Below are 23,310 nucleotides of genomic sequence, written 5' to 3'. Positions count from 1 at the left end.
AAAGTTGTCAAACTGAGACTTGAGTGTTTTGTGATTTAATGTGGGCCAGGAAAAGATAATCTCTGGGCCAAAGTACCCAACATGCAATTTGATTCAGTAATGAATGTGTTAAGGAAAGAAAAACATGAGTCATGGTATGTTCCATCATGAAATATCAGTTATTATAATATCTCTTTCTGCTTAGAACTGATTTTCATAAACTATCTCAGTAGGCATGTGTATGTATTTGACACCTGGACTGTTCCTTGTGACATTAATCATCAAATTATAAAGTGATCTTTCTTCAGATATGAATGCTTTAACAATGACTAGATATACTACAATCAGCATTGATATAAGTAATAATTAATGCCTGATCTTAATTGTTATTAAATCATATCCATTAATAGTACTTTACTTTTCAGCTCTGTTTTATATAGTAATAGGTTTGACTATTATAGTAGTCTAACTTCTGGTTCTCCTGACCAAGCCATCTCAGTTATTATGATACACTGGTTATAATAATATACTGGTATATTATTATAATAACCATTATTTTATAATAACCAGTATATTGTAATAACCAGTGTATTGTAATAACCAATATATCTTTATAAGAAGGATATTGCAATATACTGGTTATTATAATAAAGAAGTCACACTACCAGGACACCAGATCTTTTTCTCCTTAATTGAGGGTGTATGTTTAAATATTTCTTTTGTTCATATTTTGCCCAGATTTCATCAAATTTGAGTTTGAATTAAGATTCTATTGACCTGTTGGTATTTCTTGATTGTAAAAACTCATGGTCACATCAGCTTATAATGTAGATCTAAAAGTGACTGCCTCTTGTGAGGAGATATCAGGCAAAGACTATGCTGTTGTTTGTGTTCATGGGAAATAAGTCTTCATATTTTTTGCAACAGATTTTGCTTGCAGTTTCTAAGTTTGAAATGATACCCCATCAATAATAGAATTGGTAGTGTTATAATGATTCATGGCTGACAGAACTAAGACAGCCATCTAAAGGTTATAGATATCATATTATGACAATTGATTTTTATGAGTCTTTTAAGTAGAGATAGAATTTGATTGTAAATTTGAATTTGATGTGTGGGTTAAAATGCTTCATCCTGCCTCTAACATAGGTGTTAATCTAAGGTATCATATTAGTACCTGTACATGTTAATGATGAAAGCATTTAAAGGTGTAGATTACAACAGATCTCGATTATTATTGTCATTTATCACACTTTCTATAACACGACTTCTGCGACATAAGTGAGAAAAACTTCACAATCATCAGGAATTACTCAGATATATGTGTTGTCCAGTTAGGTGTTGGTTACCAACTTCACTGTCCAGTTTAAGTAAGTGTCCTGGAATTATGATAGGTGATCTGTGTCATTTAAGATTAAATGTTCTAATTCTAATGGCCAGTTTGTTACATTCTGTATTAAAGGTCCACCTAGATAAACATGGAGGATAATACCCACCACTGACCACACTATTCTGTATTAAAGGTCCACCTAGATAAACATGGAGGATAATACCCACCACTGACCACACTATTCTGTATTAAAGGTCCACCTAGATAAACATGGAGGATAATACCCACCACTGACCACACTATTCTGTATTAAAGGTCCACCTAGATAAACATGGAGGATAATACCCACCACTGACCACACTATTCTGTATTAAAGGTCCACCTAGATAAACATGGAGGATAATACCCACCACTGACCACACTATTCTGTATTAAAGGTCCACCTAGATAAACATGGAGGATAATACCCACCACTGACCACACTATTCTGTATTAAAGGTCCACCTAGATAAACATGGAGGATAATACCCACCACTGACCACACTATTCTGTATTAAAGGTCCACCTAGATAAACATGGAGGATAATACCCACCACTGACCACACTATTCTGTATTAAAGGTCCACCTAGATAAACATGGAGGATAATACCCACCACTGACCACACTATTCTGTATTAAAGGTCCACCTAGATAAACATGGAGGATAATACCCACCACTGACCACACTATTCTGTATTAAAGGTCCACCTAGATAAACATGGCGGATAATACCCACCACTGACCACACTATTCTGTATTAAAGGTCCACCTAGATAAACATGGAGGATAATACCCACCACTGACCACACTATTCTGTATTAAAGGTCCACCTCAGTGACCTGAGATAAATGTGGAGGATAATACCCACCACTGACCACACTTTTCTGTATTAAAGGTCCACCACCACAGTGACCTCAGATAAACGTGGAGGATTATACCAACCACTGACCACACTATTCTGTATTAAAGGTCCACAGTGACCTTAGACAACCGTGGAGGATAATACCCACCACTGACCACACTATTCTGTATTAAAGGTCCATCACAGTGACCTCAGATAACTGTGGAGGATTATACCAACCACTGACCACACTATTCTGTATTAAAGGTCCACCACCACAGTGATCTCAGATAAACGTGGAGGATTATACCAACCACTGACCACACTATTCTGTATTAAAGGTTCACCACCACAGTGACCTCAGATAACTGTGGAGGATAATACCCACCACTGACCACACTGTTCTGTATTAAAGGTCCACCACCACGGTGACCTCAGATAAACATGGAGGATAATACCCACCACTGACCACACTATTATGTATTAAAGGTCCACCACAGTGACCTCAGATAAACGTAGAGGATAATACCCACCACTGACCACACAACATATAGGTCACCCATTTGTCTGAACATACCTGTTGTAAGTTGTTCATAGGATAGCAGGTTATGGCATACCATTAATGAAATCTGGTAATTCCTGTATCATTGAATGACAAGCAGATTTAACAGCAGCTGTTGTTATTTGAATGTCAACTCAATTGTTTTGTTAAAATTTGTTAGGTTAATGTTTTCATTTTCATACTTTGAATATTTTTGTATGTTTTTGCTATTTCAATTTTGACAGGAAAAGTAAACAGAAATAATTTTGAAATGTTAGCCTCTAGTTTGTAGAGAACATATTTTTTTGATAGGTAGTAAAATAGCTGTTTGAAATGGCACAGTAGATAGGTAGTAGGCTGACTGTAGGAAAACAATAGGAAACAGAAATAAAAAGTGGATCATGTGTCACAGCTAACACAAAATATCATCAAAAAAATAAACAAAAGCTGTGGGAAAGTGTGCAGCATATATCCTGTGTGATGTGTAACAGGCCTTATATGGAGTGTACAGGTCAACTGTCCCAGTAACAAAGGGGTCATGACTGGTCTTTTTACCATACCTCTGTCTTCCCTCGACCCTCACATGATGGTAACCGATACTGGAGTCCTCATGAACACCTGGGACTCCACACAGGTAGGATTCATAATAGGTACCTCATGTAAAAAAGATGTTATATATAGATACCTGATACTATGCATAGATACTTGATGATACTTGACACTATATATAGATACCTGACACTATATATAGATACTTGATAATACTTGACACTATATTTAGATACCTGATGCTATATAAAGATACTTGATGATACTTGACACTATATATAGATACCTGATGCTATATATAGATACTTGATTCTATAGTGTTGATGCTATTTATGACATAATGTTGTATATAGAAACCTGATGATACTTGATGATAGATACTTGACACTATATATAGATACCTGATACTATATATAGATGCTTGATAATACTTGACACTATATTTAGAGACCTGATGCTATATATAGATACTTGATGATACTTGACACGATATTTAGCTACCTGATGCTATATATAGATACTTGATAATAATTGATGCTTTATCTAGATACCTCTGCTATATATAGATACTTGATTCTATATATAGAGTGTTGATGCTATTTATGACATAATGTTGTATATAGAAACCTGATGATACTTGATGATAGATACTTGACACTATATATAGATACTTGATGCTATATATAGAGTCTTTATTCTATGTATAAATACCTGATACTATGTATAGAAACCTGACGACACTTGATGGGTTATATAGATACTTGATGCTATATATAGTCTTTATTCTATGTATAAATACCTGATGCTATGTATAGAAACCTGACGACACTCAATTGTATATATAAATACTTGATGTTATATATAGATACTTGATGCTATATATAGATACCTGATGTTATATATAGATACCTAATGTGATGTAGATGAATGCTATTTGTAGATTCCTGATGCTCTGTATAGATTCCTGTTGGTATATATAGAAACCTGATGATACTTGGCCCTCTGTAGAACTCCCTATCAAAGACAATTGTATACTTCAATGGTATGCCTCTATGCCAGTACTGTTCAGACTATCAGTCATGTCTCTCAACCAGTAGTATAATTATATCAGGACCATTGGCTATTGATTATCATGCTTAAAAATCTGCCATTATGTTTCTTGGTTATTTTATTTTAATTCTCTAGGATTATCATATTGTCTAGGTAACGAAACATTTGCGCCAAAATTGTTTCTTCATGGTATGAATTGGTCTAATTGTGTATTTGATTCATGTGTTATCCCTTGTTAGAAATTTCTCATCTTAGTCTAGATTTGAGTGTTGTTTGGTATGTCGTACAGAAGAATATAATCGTCAACCACTTTAAAACATTGAAACCCTTTATTATCATTAAGCCATGCACACCTGTCCTATTTACCAAGATAAACTGCAAAGAATATCAAAAATAGGTGGATGTCCTGAAAGTGAACCTGAAGTGAGTCAGATATATAGGATTGATGTTCAACTTTCTTCTTAAGAGCAAAAACAGAGAAGAAAAAAAAAAAAGAAGGGAAAGTATCCAACACAGAAAGATCAAACAATGATGGGTGCCAAGATCCCTCTGGGATCTCTTGTTTCTTGTGGCAGAGAAGAATATGATGTGAAAGAACATTTCAAAAGATCTTCCTTTCAGTAACTGACATTTTGATGCTGTATCATGTCATTGAATTTAATTTTGTTTTCTACCCAATAAGGTTGTTAAAGGTTCTTAGATAATAAAGGTACGGAACTGAACAAGCAATGCTTTCTGTCTTATTAAGCTTGGTGTAAAATAGCTTTATATACATAAACATGGTGATGGCTTGGTATGAAATACAATGCAAATTTTAGTGAGAATTGATAATCTTGGAAGAAACGTAATCTTACTAAAGAATTATCAATTGCGTAACAAAATTAAGAGGATAAAATGTGTGTTTTATCAAATAGAAGTACAAAGATTTAGACAGGAAACTTCCACCATTAAAGTGTCTAATGATACAGAGAATGCCTTGTAAAACAGAACTGGCAACAAGAAGTACTGATAAACATTCCAAAAACAGAAATCCTGCCACAAAGGGATGTGTGTTCTGGTACAAGTTAGATCACTGTTGGTGTCTAGACAGATCTACTGATACTGATGTGATCACTGTTGGTACCTAGACAGATCTACTGATGTGATCACTGTTGGTATCTAGACAGATCTACTGATGTGATCACTGTTGGTATCTAGACAGATCTACTGATGTGATCACTGTTGGTACATAGACAGATCTACTGATGTGATAAAAGTTGGTATCTAGACAGATCTACTGATGTGATCACTGTTGGTGTCTAGACAGATCTACTGATGTGATCACTGTTGGTATCTAGACAGATCTACTGATGTGATCACTGTTGGTATCTAGACAGATCTACTGATGTGATCACTGTTGGTACATAGACAGATCTACTGATGTGATAAAAGTTGGTATCTAGACAGATCTACTGATGTGATCACTGTTGGTGTCTAGACAGATCTACTGATGTGATCACTGTTGGTATCTAGACAGATCTACTGATGTGATCACTGTTGATATCTAGACAGATCTACTGATGTGATCACTGTTGGTACCTAGACAGATATACTGATGTGATCACTGTTGGTACATAGACAGATCTACTAATGTGATCACTGTTGGTACCTAGACAGATCTACTGATGTGATCACTGTTGGTACCTAGACAGATCTACTGATGTGATAAAAGTTGGTATCTAGACAGATCTACTGATGTGATCACTGTTGGTACCTAGACAGATCTACTGATGTGATAAAAGTTGGTATCTAGACAGATCTACTGATGTGATCACTGTTGGTACCTAGACAGATCTACTGATGTGATCACTGTTGGTACCTAGACAGATCTACTGATGTGATCACTGTTGGTATCTAGACAGATCTACTGATGTGATAAAAGTTGGTATCTAGACAGATCTACTGATGTGATAAAAGTTGGTACATAGACAGATCTACTGATGTGATCACTGTTGGTACATAGACAGATCTACTGATGTGATCACTGTTGGTACATAGACAGATCTACTGATGTGATAAAAGTTGGTATCTAGACAGATCTACTGATGTGGTCAATGTTGGTACATAGACAGATCTGCTGATGTGATAAAAGTTGGTATCTAGACAGATCTACTGATGTGATCACTGTTGGTACATAGACAGATCTACTGATGTGATCACTGTTGGTACCTAGACAGATCTACTGATGTGATAAAAGTTGGTATCTAGACAGATCTACTGATGTGATCACAGTTGGTACATAGACAGATCTACTGATGTGATCACTGTTGGTACCTAGACAGATCTACTGATGTGATCACTGTTGGTACATAGACAGATCTACTGATGTGATAAAAGTTGGTATCTAGACAGATCTACTGATGTGATCACTGTTGGTGTTTAGACAGATCTACTGATGTGATCACTGTTGATATCTAGACAGATCTACTGATGTGATCACTGTTGGTACCTGGACAGATATACTGATGTGATCACTGTTGGTACCTAGACAGATCTACTGATGTGATCACTGTTGGTACATAGACAGATCTACTGATGTGATAAAAGTTGGTATCTAGACAGATCTACTGATGTGATCACTGTTGGTACATAGACAGATCTACTGATGTGATCACTGTTGGTACATAGACAGATCTACTGCTGTGATAAAAGTTGGTATCTAGACAGATCTACTGATGTGATAAAAGTTGGTATCTAGACAGATCTACTGATGTGATCACTGTTGGTACCTAGACAGATCTACTGATGTGATAAAAGTTGGTATCTAGACAGATCTACTGATGTGATCACTGTTGGTACCTAGACAGATCTACTGATGTGATAAAAGTTGGTATCTAGACAGATCTACTGATGTGATCACTGTTGGTACCTAGACAGATCTACTGATGTGATAAAAGTTGGTATCTAGACAGATCTACTGATGTGATCACTGTTGGTACCTAGACAGATCTACTGATGTGATAAAAGTTGGTATCTAGACAGATCTACTGATGTGATCACTGTTGGTACCTAGACAGATATACTGATGTGATAAAAGTTGGTACATAGACAGATCTACTGATGTGATAAAAGTTGGTATCTAGACAGATCTACTGATGTGATAAAAGTTGGTATCTAGACAGATCTACTGATGTGATAAAAGTTGGTATCTAGAGATATTTTACATTGATATATTTATCAGAATTTCTTTATTTCCACAAAAATTCTCCTTTCAGTGTTTGAACTAGCTTTGAATTACACGGAAAGTCACTTGATGTGTAAAGTTGTCAATTAAATTTCCCCTTGGAATAAGAATTGAGCACATGTTGCAATAGCTGTTGTAAGTTATGTAAAAAGTGGTTTGTGTGTCGTGTAGGGATAATCAGAATACAGATATAGCTGCTTTAGTCTCGTGATGCGACCCCTTACTTTCATACTGCTGTTTTCCCAGCAACTGATCAAATCCCTATTGAATTCAGATTAATTTTTTTATTTCAACTTTCAGAAAAGATAAAAATAATTCTGGATGTAGGATTACACAGGAGAATCAGGGTCTAAGGGTTACATTTGACAACTTCACATTAAAATTGGTGAAATATGCTTGTAGCATGGATATAGAGACAGTTGTAGTTTAACCTACTTTGAACATAATATCTAGTGATCTTGAAACCTAGGTGATTTAGAAACCCAGATGTTACCATGTGTTGTTATTTCTAGTGATCTAGAAACCCAGATGTTACCATGTGTTGTTATCTCCCAGATGTTACCATGTGTTGTTATCTCTAGTGATCTAGAAACCCAGATGTTACCATGTGTTATCTCTAGTGATCTAAAAACCCAGATGTTACCATGTGTTGTTATCTCTAGTGATCTAAAAACCCAGATGTTACCATGTGTTGTTATCTCTAGTGATCTAAAAACCCAGATGTTACCATGTGTTGTTATCTCTAGTGATCTAGAAACCCAGATGTTACCATGTGTTGTTATCTCTAGTGATCTAAAAACCCAGATGTTACCATGTGTTGTTATCTCTAGTGATCTAAAAACCCAGATGTTACCATGTGTTGTTATCTCTAGTGATTTAAAAACCCAGATGTTACCATGTGTTGTTATTTCTAGTGATCTAGAAACCCAGATGTTACCATGTGTTGTTATTTCTAGTGATCTAGAAACCCAGATGTTACCATGTGTTGTTATCTCTAGTGATCTAGAAACCCAGATGTTACCATGTGTTGTTATCTCTAGTGATCTAAAAACCCAGATGTTACCATGTGTTGTTATTTCTAGTGATCTAAAAACCCAGATGTTACCATGTGTTGTTATCTCTAGTGATATAAAAACCCAGATGTTACCATGTGTTGTTATCTCTAGTGATCTAAAAACCCAGATGTTACCATGTGTTGTTATCTCTAGTGATCTAGAAACCCAGATGTTACCATGTGTTGTTATCTCTAGTGATCTAAAAACCCAGATGTTACCATGTGTTGTTATTTCTAGTGATCTAAAAACCCAGATGTTACCATGTGTTGTTATCTCTAGTGATTTAAAAACCCAGATGTTACCATGTGTTGTTATTTCTAGTGATCTAGAAACCCAAATGTTACCATGTGTTGTTATTTCTAGTGATCTAGAAACCCAGATGTTACCATGTGTTGTTATCTCTAGTGATCTAGAAACCCAGATGTTACCATGTGTTGTTATCTCTAGTGATCTAAAAACCCAGATGTTACCATGTGTTGTTATTTCTAGTGATCTAAAAACCCAGATGTTACCATGTGTTGTTATCTCTAGTGATATAAAAACCCAGATGTTACCATGTGTTGTTATCTCTAGTGATCTAAAAACCCAGATGTTACCATGTGTTGTTATCTCTAGTGATCTAGAAACCCAGATGTTACCATGTGTTGTTATCTCTAGTGATCTAGAAACCCAGATGTTACCATGTGTTGTTATCTCTAGAGATCTAGAAACCCAGATGTTACCATGTGTTGTTATCTCTAGAGATCTAGAAACCCAGATGTTACCATGTGTTGTTATCTCTAGTGATCTAGAAACCCAGATGTTACCATGTGTTGTTATTGATAGATAAGATACTGGTTGGCTTTGTGTTATTTATTGATAAAAGTGTAATATTCAAGCACTGTTTCATTTGAATTTACAGCTCTCTAAGGTGTATTGGTACAAAACAGTTTTTTTGTGAAGATGATTTTCAGTTTGTCAGTTATAGCAGTGCTGTTTGAGGTTAATGAGTCACTTGGAATCTACAGCACAGATACAAGATGTTCTACTGCACAAACATAAGCTGTTCTACAGCATAGACACAAACTCTTCTACAGTACTGACACAAGTTGTTCTACAGCACTACAAATGTCACAAGCTATTCTACTGCATTCACTCAAACTCTTCTACAGCACTCACACAAGTTGTTCTACAGCACTGACACAAGTTGTTCTACAGCACTGACACAAGTTGTTCTACAGCACTGACACAAACTATTCTACAGCACTGACACAAGTTGTTCTACAGCACTGACACAAGTTGTTCTAGAGCACTGACACAAGTTGTTCTACAGCACTGACACAAACTATTCTACAGCACTGACACAAGTTGTTCTACAGCACTGACACAAGTTGTTCTAGAGCACTGACACAAACTGTTCTACAACATTGACACAAATTGTTCTACAGCACTGACACAAACTGTTCTACAGCAATGACACAAGTTGTTCTACAGCAATGACAAAAACTATTCTACAGCACTGACACAAACTGTTCTACAGCACTGACACAAACTATTCTACAGCACTTCAAATGTCACAAGCTATTTTACTGCATTGACACAAGCTCTTCTACAGCACTGACACAAGGTGTTCTACAAATGTCACAAGCTATTCTACACCATTGACTGCTCGTCTACAAATGTCACAAGCTCTAATCTGATATATATCTGTATCTAGCACCACTTGTGTATTATAAATATTGATACACAAAATATGAGTGTTAGCACAAAAAGTAGAGGATATATTGGTGAAGCTGTTCACACCTCCACACAGGATGGGCAAAGTTTCACTTTCTGCCAAGTACACTCTTCTTGTGTTATTATTTAAACAATGCTTTTTTTTGTTGTTGATATAACTATGCAGGTGGATAGTGTGTCACTGCATCTTATTATCCAAATCATGGGTTACTCAGCTGAAATAGAAATTTTAAAGACCATTCAGATACTTGTAGAATTTCTCCATGTTAAAGGTGTGAACACCATGAGTATAGGTGCAAACACCATGAGTACAGCTGTGAACACCACGATTACAGGTGTAAACACCATGAGTACAGGTGTGAACACCATGAGTATAGGTGCAAACACCATGAGTACAGCTGTGAACACAACGAGGACAGATGTGAACACCACAAGAACAGGTGTAAACACCATGAGTACAGGTGTGAACACCATGAGTATAGGTGTAAACACCATGAGTACAGGTGTTAACATCATCAATACAGGTGTGAACACCATGAGTACAGGTGTTAACATCATGAGTACAGGTGTTAACACCATGAGTACAGGTGTTAACATCATCAATACAGGTGTGAACACCATGAGTACAGGTGTGAACATCATGAGTACAGGTGTAAACACCATGAGTACAGGTGTTAACACCATGAGTATAGGTGTAAACACCATGAGTACAGGTGTTAACACCATGAGTACAAGTACAACATCATCAATTCAGGTGTGAACACCATAAGTACAGGTGTTAACATCATGAGTACAGGTGTTAACACCATGAGTACAGGTGTTAACACCATGAGTACAGGTGTTAACATCATCAATACAGGTGTGAACACCATGAGTACAGGTGTGAACATCATGAGTACAGGTGTAAACACCATGAGTACAGGTGTTAACACCATGAGTATAGGTGTAAACACCATGAGTACAAGTACAACATCATCAATTCAGGTGTGAACACCATAAGTACAGGTGTTAACATCATGAGTACAGGTGTTAACACCATGAGTACAGGTGTTAACATCATCAATTCAGGTGTGAACACCATGAGTACAGGTGTGAACATCATGAGTACAGGTGTGACCATTGTCAGTACAGGTGTGAATATCATGAGTACAGGTGTGACCATTGTCAGTACAGGTGTGACCATTGTCAGTACAGGTGTGAACATTGTCAGTACAGGTGTGACCATTGTCAGTACAGGTGTGAACATTGTCAGTACAGGTGTGAACATTGTCAGTACAGGTGTGACCATTGTCAGTACAGGTGTGAACATTGTCAGTACAGGTGTGACCATTGTCAGTACAGGTGTGAACATTGTCAGTACAGGTGTGACCATTGTCAGTACAGGTGTGAACATTGTCAGTACAGGTGTGAACATTGTCAGTACAGGTGTGAATATCATGAGTACAGGTTTGACCATTGTCAGTACAGGTGTGACCATTGTCAGTACAGGTGTGACCATTGTCAGTACAGGTGTGACCATTGTCAGTACAGGTGTGAACATTGTCAGTACAGGTGTGACCATTGTCAGTACAGGTGTGAATATCATGAGTACAGGTGTGACCATTGTCAGTACAGGTGTGAATATCATGAGTACAGGTGTGAACATTGTCAGTGCAGGTGTGAATATCATGAGTACAGGTTTGACCATTTTCAGTACAGGTGTGACCATTGTCAGTACAGGTGTGAACATTGTCAGTACAGGTGTGAACATCATGAGTACGGGTGTGAGAAACATCAGTGCAGGTGTGAACATGGTCTGTAAGGATTTGAACATGGTCAGTACAAGTGTGATATGCTGTCTCTGATGGTAAAATCAGAAAAAATTACCAATATCTTTGTCTCAATTGCCATGGTATCATAAATTTATGGCTTAAATAGTCTTGCAGCTTTTTTCACCATTGTACCTTTAACTCGCTCTCTCACTTGTTCATGGACATCATTGATATACACTATATGAACATGTGGGATTTTCAGAGACTACAAGTGTCAATCCTTTCTTCAATTCTGGATAGCCTTCACTGACCATTGATAAGGTGGCAGTACAAGCTCTCCTTTGGGATGACAGTTCTTGGTGTAGTTGTCAGGCTCGTTATCGGACTGATTTAAATTCAGATCAGACATAAACAGAGTGATTATGTTAAAGATGCCTGAGCAGATTTTTAGTACTTTTCTCTAGGAATTCATTGCCATCAAATGCAAAATGTATTTAGATTTTTACTGCAAACAATTTTACTTGATTTTTTATGTACCGCAGATGGCATAAAGTGAACACCAATACTTGTAGCGTATGAGCAGAATTTTTGAGTAATCAGTTGAATCTGTTCATGTGTGGTATTTTTCACTTGAATGGAAATTTTCTGTGTTTTCTATGGCAGGCCTGCTGGTAATTAAGGGGTGATGCACTTGCATGTGATTTAAGCTTATTAGGTTCATTGAAATGAGATTAGATACAATACCATGTGATGGGAGGGACTGTTTCTAGGGACTTCACATGGTGGGAGGGATGAGACTATATCTAGAAAGGAAATGTGTGAGGGAGGGGGCCTGTTTTAGGGATGAAATGTTGTGTGAGGGAGGGGGCATGTTCTAGAAGTTAAATTTGGTGGGAAGAAGGGGACTTGTTCTAGAGATGAAATGTAATGGGAGGGAGGGGGCGTGTTCTGGGGGTGAAATGTGATAGGAAGAAGGGGCCTTATTCTAGAGATAAAATGTGATGGGAGGGAGGGGGCTATCTAGAGATGAAATGCAATGGGAGGGAGGGGGCTATCTAGAGATGAAATTCGACGGGAGGGAGGGGGCTATCTAGAGATGAAATGTGCTTGGAGGACGGGGGCTTGTTCTAGAGATGAAATGCGATGGGAGTGAGGGGGCTATCTAGAGATGAAATGCGATGGGAGGGAGGGGGCTATCTAGAGATGAAATGTGATGGGAGGAAGGGGGCTTGTTCTAGAGATGAAATGTGATGGGAGGAAGGGGGCTTGTTCTAGAGATGAAATTTGATGGGAGGGAGGGGGCTTGTTCTAGAGATGAAATGCGATGGGAGGGAGGGGGCTATCTAGAGATGAAATTCGATGGGAGGGAGGCGGCTATCTAGAGATGAAATGTGATGGGAGGAAGGGGGCTTGTTCTAGAGTTGAAATTTGATGGGAAGAAGTGGACTTGTTCTAGTGATAAAATATGATGTGACGGAGGGGATTGTTCTAGAGTTGAAATGTGATGGGAGGACATGAGGTCACATAAGGTTATCTCCTTGTCCAGTCAATGTGGAGGTCTCAGATGATGTCATCTCGTAGTCCAATCATTGTAAAGGTTACATACAGTTGAGGTCATTTTTTACCTACAGATGTAATGGTTACTTTGATGGTTATATGACAGACATATTCAATACATATTGGGAAAATAAGCAGTATCTCTATCTGATTGACAAGAAAGTTTGACAACAAGGCTTAACAATGATGTAGTAAGGTACACAGTTGCCACCACAAGGCTGAAGAAAGGTTTAGATGTAGTGAGGTATACAGTTGTCACCACAAGGCTGAAGAAAGGTTTAAATGTATTGAGGTATACAGTTGTCACCACAAGGTTGAAGAAAGGTTTAAATGTATTGAGGTATACAGTTGTCACCACAAGGCTGAAGAAAGGTTTGGATGTAGTGAGGTATACAGTTGTCACCTCAAGGCTGAAGAAAGGTTAAGATGTATTGAGGTACACAGTTGTCACCTCAAGGCTGAAGAAAGGTTTAAATGTATTGAGGTATACAGTTGTTAGCAGTTTAGATGATGTTTTAAGGTGCATTATTTTCACAACAGCGCTGAAGAAAGACCTATTCAGACAATCACAAACAGACACATTTGTTATGAAAGTATTAAAATCTGGAGATAAAGAATATGAAGGTTTTCTTACCTGTTCTTTTCTATGTTACAGACCACACCTGTACGAGGGGAACCCAACTCTGCAGAGGTAAGTTGTCTTTCATTATTGAGTAAATGGAAGTTAAAAGTCAGTGAATGTTCCTGTAGAATGATGTCCTGGGCATCTTTTATCAAAGTTCATGAATGTTCCTGCAGGATGATGTCCTGGGCATCTTTTATCAAAGTCCATGAATGTTCCTGCAGAATGATGTCCTGGGCATCTTTTATCAAAGTTCATGAATGTTCCTGCAGAATGATGTCCTGGGCATCTTTTATCAAAGTCCATGAATGTTCCTGCAGAATGATGTCCTGGGCATCTTTTATCAAAGTTCATGAATGTTCCTGCAGGATGATGTCCTGGGCATCTTTTATCAAAGTCCATGAATGTTCCTGCAGAATGATGTCCTGGGCATCTTTTATCAAAGTTCATGAATGTTCCTGCAGAATGATGTCCTGGGCATCTTTTATCAAAGTCCATGAATGTTCCTGCAGAATGATGTCCTGGGCATCTTTTATCAAAGTCCATGAATGTTCCTGCAGAATGATGTCCTGGGCATCTTTTATCAAAGTCCATGAATTTTACAACCGAATGATGTCCTTTCTATGTGTTAAATCTCAAAAGACCTCCTCTAATTAATGGAAAAGGTCTGATATCATTATGGTAAATAGTTTCCAGAAATGATGTCTGTCAAAGTTTGCATTAAGAAATGACCTTGTCCTATACTTTAAGTCAAAGGAGTCAGATGTTCCAACAACTTTCTTTAATTAACTGAAATACCTAGAATGATGATATTTGACCCTGGTCCCTGGGATAAAGCCTGACTAAAATTTACTAAAAAAGTTACCTTGACCGATATTCAAGAACACAGCGATCAATTGTGGTGAAATGCTCATATAACTTCTTATAAACCATAAGGTCTAGAATCATGTTGTTGTCTGATAAGTTCCAGAGATAAAGTGGACAATCAATTCTAAAATGATGATGATCCTAACAACTGGAGGTGAAGGTGTCAGATTTATCAAAACATTCAAATGGCATCACACAAATAATGTTTATCTTGCAATGTAAGCAATCTGGTTTGAAGGTTTTGAAAAGACATTACACTTTGAATATCAATGACACATATATTTATATATACGGTATAGCTGGTCATTTTCACGGCTCAAAATTATTGTGATTTCTTTTAAATAGAATTATATTTGAATGAATTCAAATTTTGTGCTCTGGATGTAAATGACATCTAATACAAAAGTGTCTCATTTTTCTACAGACTAAATTTTATGACCACTTGAATATACCTAAAAATAGCAAAAATATTATTCCTGTGAAAATAATGGCTATATGGTGTAAGGTTAGTCATACAGGCCCATAGGACCTGTTCTTATTTTAAGTTCCTGATATTATGATCTGTTTTTACAGTTTCATGTCACAGCCTGATCATATCTCAGACATTCTTTCGGTTTGAAACTGGCAAAACTAGCATGGTCAATTTATTAGTGAACTGGCTGCAGAAATGATCCCAAAAAACTGTAAAATTATGAGAACTGATTGCCCCATTTTGTTATGTGGATGCCTTTTTTAAGACAAGTTGACACGAAACAAGGTAGAGGAATTGTGGGTAGTTTTGGAAGATAAAAGTTTATTCTTGGCAGTTTGATTAACAGAAGTGATTGCTAGTGTTATGTCCAGTATATTGTGATCAGGTTTCTGCTTGCAATCAGGCTTTAGTTGATGGAGCCTGGTGACCATAGAAGGAACCCCACAGGGCAGAAGTGCCGGATACAGGGGAACAGATTGCATGTTTGACAAGTGTGTAGGTGTATGCTAGACTTGGTAGACTGCTGTCAAGTGTGTAGAGAATACTGGAAGCTTTGTTGCCTGTAATTGGTATGGTGAGGTCAGCTCTCTGGTGTGAAGCCTTTACTCCATATTTGTAGCTTTGTTGTCTGTCAGTGATTTCATGAGGTCAGCTGTCCAATATATAAACAACACTTGTAGCTTTGTTGTCTGTCAATGGTTTTGTGAGATCAGCTGTCTGAGGTATAGGTACAACTTGTAGCTTTGTTGTCTGTCAATGGTTTTGTGAGATCAGCTGTCTGAGGTATAGATACAACTTGTAGCTTTGTTGTCTGTCAATGGTTTTGTGAGATCAGCTGTCTGTGGTATAGATAATACTTGTAGCTCTGTTGTCTGTCAATGGTTTTGTGAGGTCGGCTGTCTGAGATATAGATACAACTTGTAGCTCTGTTGTCTGTCAATGGTTTTGTGAGGTAGCTGGTAGATGGTATGACACACAGCGATCTTGGATTTTAGGTCATCTGCCTGAAGGGAAAGTGAGTTTATGTCATTGCTAGGGGTCAGTAGTCCATCATCCATTGGAATCAGATTTTCATGGAATAAGTCATGCATCCAGCATGTCATCTATCCTGTATACCATGTCATCTATCCTGTATACCAGGTCATCCAGTCTGTATAACAGGTCATCCAGTCTGTACACCAGGTCATCCAATCTGTATACCAGGTCATCCAATCTGTATATCAGGTCATCCAGTCTGTATATCAGGTCATCCAGTCTGTATACCAGGTCATCCAGCTTGTATACCAGGTCATCCAATCTGTGTACCAGGTCATCAGTTTGTTCTTACCTGTTAGCAAGTTATTCCATGTTTTGAAAATTTTATCTTCAAAATGCACCAGATTAAATGTTTTAAGGCAAATTTTATCAAATGACCTCCATCATGAGACCTTTGAAAAATTAAACATGTGACCTCTGTCTTGAAGCATTCATAACCAGAACATGAGACTTGATATGATTATTCTAAATTTTAGTCTTTGAACCTTTAAACAGACCATATTCCCTTAATATGAGGCTATGTTGTTGGAGTGGTAGGCTTGACAGGTGTAGGCAGTGTTAGGTCTATATTGATATGTGTCTAGTCATTGTGGGATGTTTGATGTGACTAGTCTGTGTTAGGTCTTATTTGTGTCTAGTCGTTGTTTGGTATGTGATGTGTCCAGTTATTGTTAGGTCTAAGATGCATTTATCATTTATTGGGTCTGTGATGTGTCTGGTTACGTCTGACATGTGTCTTGTCAGAACTATTTTTGATCTGCTATGGTTCTTGCCAGGGTTGGGTGTTAAACTGTCTAATCAGTGTTGAGTCTGACATATGTCTTGGTAGTATTAGACCTGATTTGTCTCTTACCATAGTGGGATGTGATATGTGTGAATGTTAGATCTGACAAATGTCTAGTCAGTGTTTGACCTGACATGAGTGTGTGTTAGATTTGACATGTGTCTTGCCATATTAGTCCTGACTTGTGTCTTCCCGTAGTTGGAACTGATATGTGTGAATGTAAGACCTGACTTGTGTCTAGCCAATGTTGGACCTGACATGTGGACAGCAAGGGTATCTGATGTGTTTAGCCAGACTGTCATACCTGACGTGTGTCAGCTATTGTGTGACCTGACATGTGGACAGCAAGGGTATCTGATGTGTTTAGCCAGACTGTCATACCTGACATGTGTCAGCTAGTGTGTGACCTGACATGTGGACAGCAAGGGTATCTGATGTGTTTAGCCAGACTGTCATACCTGACGTGTGTCAGCTATTGTGTGACCTGACATATGGACAGCAAGGGTATCTGATGTGTTTAGCCAGACTGTCATACCTGACATGTGTCAGCTAGTGTGTTACCTGACATGTGGACAGCAAGGGTATCTGATGTGTTTAGCCAGACTGTCATACCTGACATGTGTCAGCTAGTGTGTGACCTGACATGTGGACAGCAAGGGTATCTGATGTGTTTAGCCAGACTGTCATACCTGACGTGTGTCAGCTATTGTGTGACCTGACATGTGGACAGCAAGGGTATCTGATGTGTTTAGCCAGACTGTCATACCTGACATGTGTCAGCTAGTGTGTGACCTGACATGTGGACAGCAAGGGTATCTGATGTGTTTAGCCAGACTGTCATACCTGACATGTGTCAGCTAGTGTGTGACCTGACATGTGGACAGCAAGGGTATCTGATGTGTTTAGCCAGACTGTCATACCTGACATGTGTCAGCTAGTGTGTGACCTGACATGAACTAGTTATGCCATCTGTCTGAGGTAGAATCTATATCTATGGAGTAGATACACTAACTGGAATGCTACAGTTTTCTCGAAGTGTTTGCTAAAGTAAGAGATATGTTGTGCAGTACTGCATCATTACCTCGCCGACCCAAGATTCCCCCAGATTGAAATTAACGACAGTGTTGGGTACAATCTTAACAAAAACCAGTAAATCTTGATGGGGATGCAAAGAACGTCTGTGGTACATCAGGAGGTGGTTGACATGGCGACACATGGTCCTATGGGAGTCAAACAGTCGGGGTCAATCAGCGCAGGAGCATCTTGGATAGAACAAGGGAAAGGATATATCACCCATTAAAATAATCAGTATGAATGAATTCAACCAATGGAGTAATTGTTAGAGAAAAATGATTGTGTCACACAGCAGTGTTGGTGCTATCAAGATGTGTCCTCCCCACGCCCTAAGTCAATTAAAATCCTATAATCCTCACAATTCCTCAAGTGAAATTTAATTCTTATTTGGTCTTCACATAAATTGAAGTTGAATACAACTGGAGGAAAATTCAATTTTTAGAACAGTGTGCTGGTACATGGTTATAGATGTGCCAATTAGGAAGTGATGTTTGATTTATCAGGAGGACATGAAATAGAAGGGACTAGATAAATGTATGTTGTAGGTCCAGTAAGGGTTGAGGAATGATCTGTAGGTCACTAGGTGGCTAGTTCACAGACTTGGTCCATTGGATGTCATATGCTTGACGTGCATAGTCAACCCAATAGTGTACCCCGGTTCAGGGCTCGGACGCCTGCCCTGGTACATCTTATATTACTAGATGTAAAAGTATACAGTTACTAAAGAAAATCATTTGTACATCACTGTTACCATTAATATAAACTTGTTCATCTCCGTTACCATAAATATAAACTTGTTTATCATTGTTACGATAGAAATAAATCTTTATACATCACTGTTACCGTAGAAATGAATTTATGCATCATGGTTACCATAAAAATAAACTTGTACAACAGTGCTACCATAGAAATGAATTTACACATTATGGTTACCATAGAAATAAACTTGTACATCACTGATACCATAGAAGTGAATTTATACATTAAGGTTACCATAGAAATAAATTTGTACATCACTGATACCATAGAAGTGAATTTATAAATCATGGTCACCATAGATATAAACTTGTACATCAGTGTAACCATAGAAATGAATTTATACATTATGGTTACCATAGAAATAAACTTGTACATCAGTGTTACCATAAATATAAACTTGTTAATCATTGTTACCATAGAAGTGAATTTATACATCATGGTTACCATAGAAATTAACGCGTACATCAGTGTTACCGTAGAAATTAATTTATACATTATGGTTACCATAGATATAAACTTGTACATCACTGATACCATAGAAGTGAATTTATAAATCATGGTCACCATAGATATAAACTTGTACATCACTGTTACCATAGAAAAAAAATGGTCTTATTTTCCATGAACTTTTTTCTGGAGTCTCTATGTAAATCTTTTCATGATTTGCACTAGTTCTGAGTTTTGACTATCTACTTGCTAAAGATATTACCTTAGATTCCTGGTTTGTCTGATTATAATGAGTGATTAAAAAAAGAAAATAAATAAATAAAGATAAATTTTTGAAAGGGATGCTTATAACATTAAGTATGAAGTTGTGAGGAAACTAAGTGGGTTTGGAGTGACAGACACGTAACTGTGCAATAATGGATTGGCTCATGTTCAAATGTCTACTATTAAATGCTATGCTCAAACTCTGAGTCTCTTAATGAAATGGTATGTTTTTCTCTTTCTGAAGTATAGAGAAAAGCCTTTGATTAAAATTTAAATGTAAATGATTGTATTTTGTTAGAAACAGCTACAGACAATCTGCAATGTTTCCAATCTCCCCGCAGGTTTATCATTTTAAATTTAGAAGATAAAAAAAAATTGCATGGCAGACGCCAAGAGGCTTTGGTGGAAAAAGTAGCCAGGGATATTACAATGTAATTGTAGGAAAGAGAATTCAATTAAAGGCATAGAAAATTTAATTGACAGTGTCTTTGTTGTGAATTTTCATTGGAAGGGAATGAGAAATCCTGAATTCTACATAAAACATATTTATTAGTGACAAGCAGCACCCAGGAGTCCTGATAGGTCGACTGAAGTGCCAGACCTGTGACAATCTGGCAGGGACTTGTTCTCATTTGTAAACTTTCAAGTACAATAATGTGACAAGGTGCTCACCTGTCTGTAGGTCACTCATATACCACAGAGGTCAAAAATATTAAAAGATCAAAGATCACCATATATTTTATATTTAATTAGGGCCCTGCACTTATAGTAATCATGGTGTCCGTCTTTATGTCTGTCCATCTACCTGTCTGTCCGTCAGCACTTTTGTTTCTGTGTGATAAATTGAGTTTGATATGACATTGATGATAGCATGATGATGATGATACTACATCCCTCTGGGGTGTGTGTGTCTAAGAATGGGGTGGGGTATATAATACTGATAATGTCTTATAATGTAGCATTTTGTCAATGTTACCAAACCTAATATGTCTTGCACGTTTCTGAAGCATTGTTAGGACCCATTGACAATGATACCAATGTGAGACAGCGACAATGTAAAATACTGAGAGTTGAAATGCTACAAAGAGTGTAAGACATAGACAGATGGATGTAGAAATGGTACAAAGGGTGTGAGACATAGACAGTTGGGTGTAGAAATGGTACAAAGGGTGTGAGACATAGACAGTTGGGTGTAGAAATGGTACAAAGGGTGTGAGACATAGACAGTTGGATGTAGAAATGGTACAAAGGGTGCGAGACATAGACAGTTCGGTGTAGAAATGTTACAAAGAGTGTAAGACATAGACAGTTAGGTGTAGAAATGCTACAAAGAGTGTAAGACATAGACAGTTGGATGTAGAAATGGTACAAAGGGTGTGAGACATAGACAGTTAGGTGTAGAAATGTTACAAAGAGTGTAAGACATAGACAGTTGGATGTAGAAATGGTACAAAGGGTGTGAGACATAGACAGTTGGATGTAGAAATGGTACAAAGGGTGTGAGACATAGACAGTTCGGTGTAGAAATGCTACAAAGGGTGTGAGACATAGACAGTTGGATGTAGAAATGTTACAAAGGGTGTGAGACATAGACAGTTCGGTGTAGAAATGCTACAAAGGGTGTGAGACATAGACAGTTGGGTGTAGAAATGTTACAAAGGGTGTGAGACATAGACAGTTGGGTGTAGAAATGTTACAAAGGGTGTGAGACATAGACAGTTGGGTGTAGAAATGTTACAAAGGGTGTGAGACATAGACAGTTGGGTGTAGAAATGTTACAAAGGGTGTGAGACATAGACAGTTGGGTGTAGAAATGCTACAAAGGGTGTGAGACATAGACAGTTGGATGTAGAAATGCTACAAACAGTGTGAGACATAGACAGTTGGGTGTAGAAATGCTACAAACAGTGTGAGACATAGACAGTTGGGTGTAGAAATGCTACAAACAGTGTGAGACATAGACAGTTGGGTGTAGAAATGCTACAAACAGTGTGAGACATTAACAATTTGGTGAAGAAATGCTACAAACAGTGTGAGACATTAACAATTTGGTGAAGAAATGCTACAAACAGTGTGAGACATAGACAGTTGGATGTAGAAATGTTACAAAGAGTGTGAGACATAGACAGTTGGGTGTAGAAATGCTACAAACAGTGTGAGACATAGACAGTTTGGTGTAGAAATGCTACAAACAGTGTGAGACATTAACAATTTGGTGAAGAAATGCTACAAACAGTGTGAGACATTAACAATTTGGTGAAGAAATGCTACAAACAGTGTGAGACATAGACAGTTTGGTGTAGAAATGCTACAAACAGTGTGAGACATAGACAGTTTGGTGTAGAAATGCTACAAACAGTGTGAGACATAGACAGTTGGTGTAGAAATGCTACAAACAGTGTGAGACATAGACAGTTTGGTGTAGAAATGCTACAAACAGTGTGAGACATAGACAGTTCGGTGTAGAAATGCTACAAACAGTGTGAGACATAGACAGTTCGGTGTAGAAATGCTACAAACAGTGTGAGACATAGACAGTTCGGTGTAGAAATGCTACAAACAGTGTGAGACATAGACAGTTGGGTGTAGAAATGCTACAAACAGTGTGAGACATAGACAGTTGGGTGTAGAAATGCTACAAACAGTGTGAGACATAGACAGTTGGGTGTAGAAATGCTACAAACAGTGTGAGACATAGACAGTTGGGTGTAGAAATGCTACAAACAGTGTGAGACATAGACAGTTGGGTGTAGAAATGCTACAAACAGTGTGAGACATAGACAGTTGGGTGTAGAAATGCTACAAACAGTGTGAGACATAGACAGTTGGGTGTAGAAATGCTACAAACAGTGTGAGACATAGACAGTTTGGTGTAGAAATGCTACAAACAGTGTGAGACATGTGAGACAATTTGGTGTAGAAATGCTACAAACAGTGTGAGACATAGACAGTTTGGTGTAGAAATGCTACAAACAGTGTGAGACATAGACAGTTCGGTGTAGAAATGCTGCAAAGAGTGTGAGACATAGACAGTTCGGTGTAGAAATGCTACAAACAGTGTGAGACATAGACAGTTTGGTGTAGAAATGCTACAAACAGTGTGAGACATAGACAGTTTGGTGTAGAAATGCTACAAACAGTGTGAGACATAGACAGTTGGATGTAAAAATGTTACAAAGGGTGTGAGACATAGACAGTTCGGTGTAGAAATGCTACAAAGGGTGTGAGACATAGACAGTTGGGTGTAGAAATGCTACAAAGGGTGTGAGACATAGACAGTTGGGTGTAGAAATGCTACAAACAGTGTGAGACATAGACAGTTGGGTGTAGAAATGCTACAAACAGTGTGAGACA

General features: G+C 37.7%; 1 protein-coding gene across 3 annotated transcripts in view; it reads left to right on the top strand.

The window, feature by feature from the left end:
• The window catches only part of LOC132544915 (nucleolysin TIAR-like), a 275,990-nt gene that overhangs the window by 34,032 nt on the left and 218,648 nt on the right, over positions 1–23,310 (top strand). For all 3 annotated transcript variants that reach the window (XM_060208577.1, XM_060208576.1, XM_060208575.1), the window contains one exon: positions 14,288–14,323. In XM_060208577.1, coding sequence (XP_060064560.1) covers positions 14,288–14,323 — 36 coding nt within the window. The remainder of the gene's footprint in view (positions 1–14,287; positions 14,324–23,310) is intronic.

Source organism: Ylistrum balloti, unplaced genomic scaffold (genome assembly GCF_031769215.1).
Source record: "Ylistrum balloti isolate Yb309-2 unplaced genomic scaffold, AGI_CSIRO_Ybal_v1 Utg369814, whole genome shotgun sequence".
Lineage (NCBI taxonomy): Eukaryota > Metazoa > Mollusca > Bivalvia > Pectinida > Pectinidae > Ylistrum > Ylistrum balloti.
The sequence above is the reverse complement of the archived record's forward strand: the minus strand, read 5'-3'. Positions and strand labels throughout refer to the sequence as shown.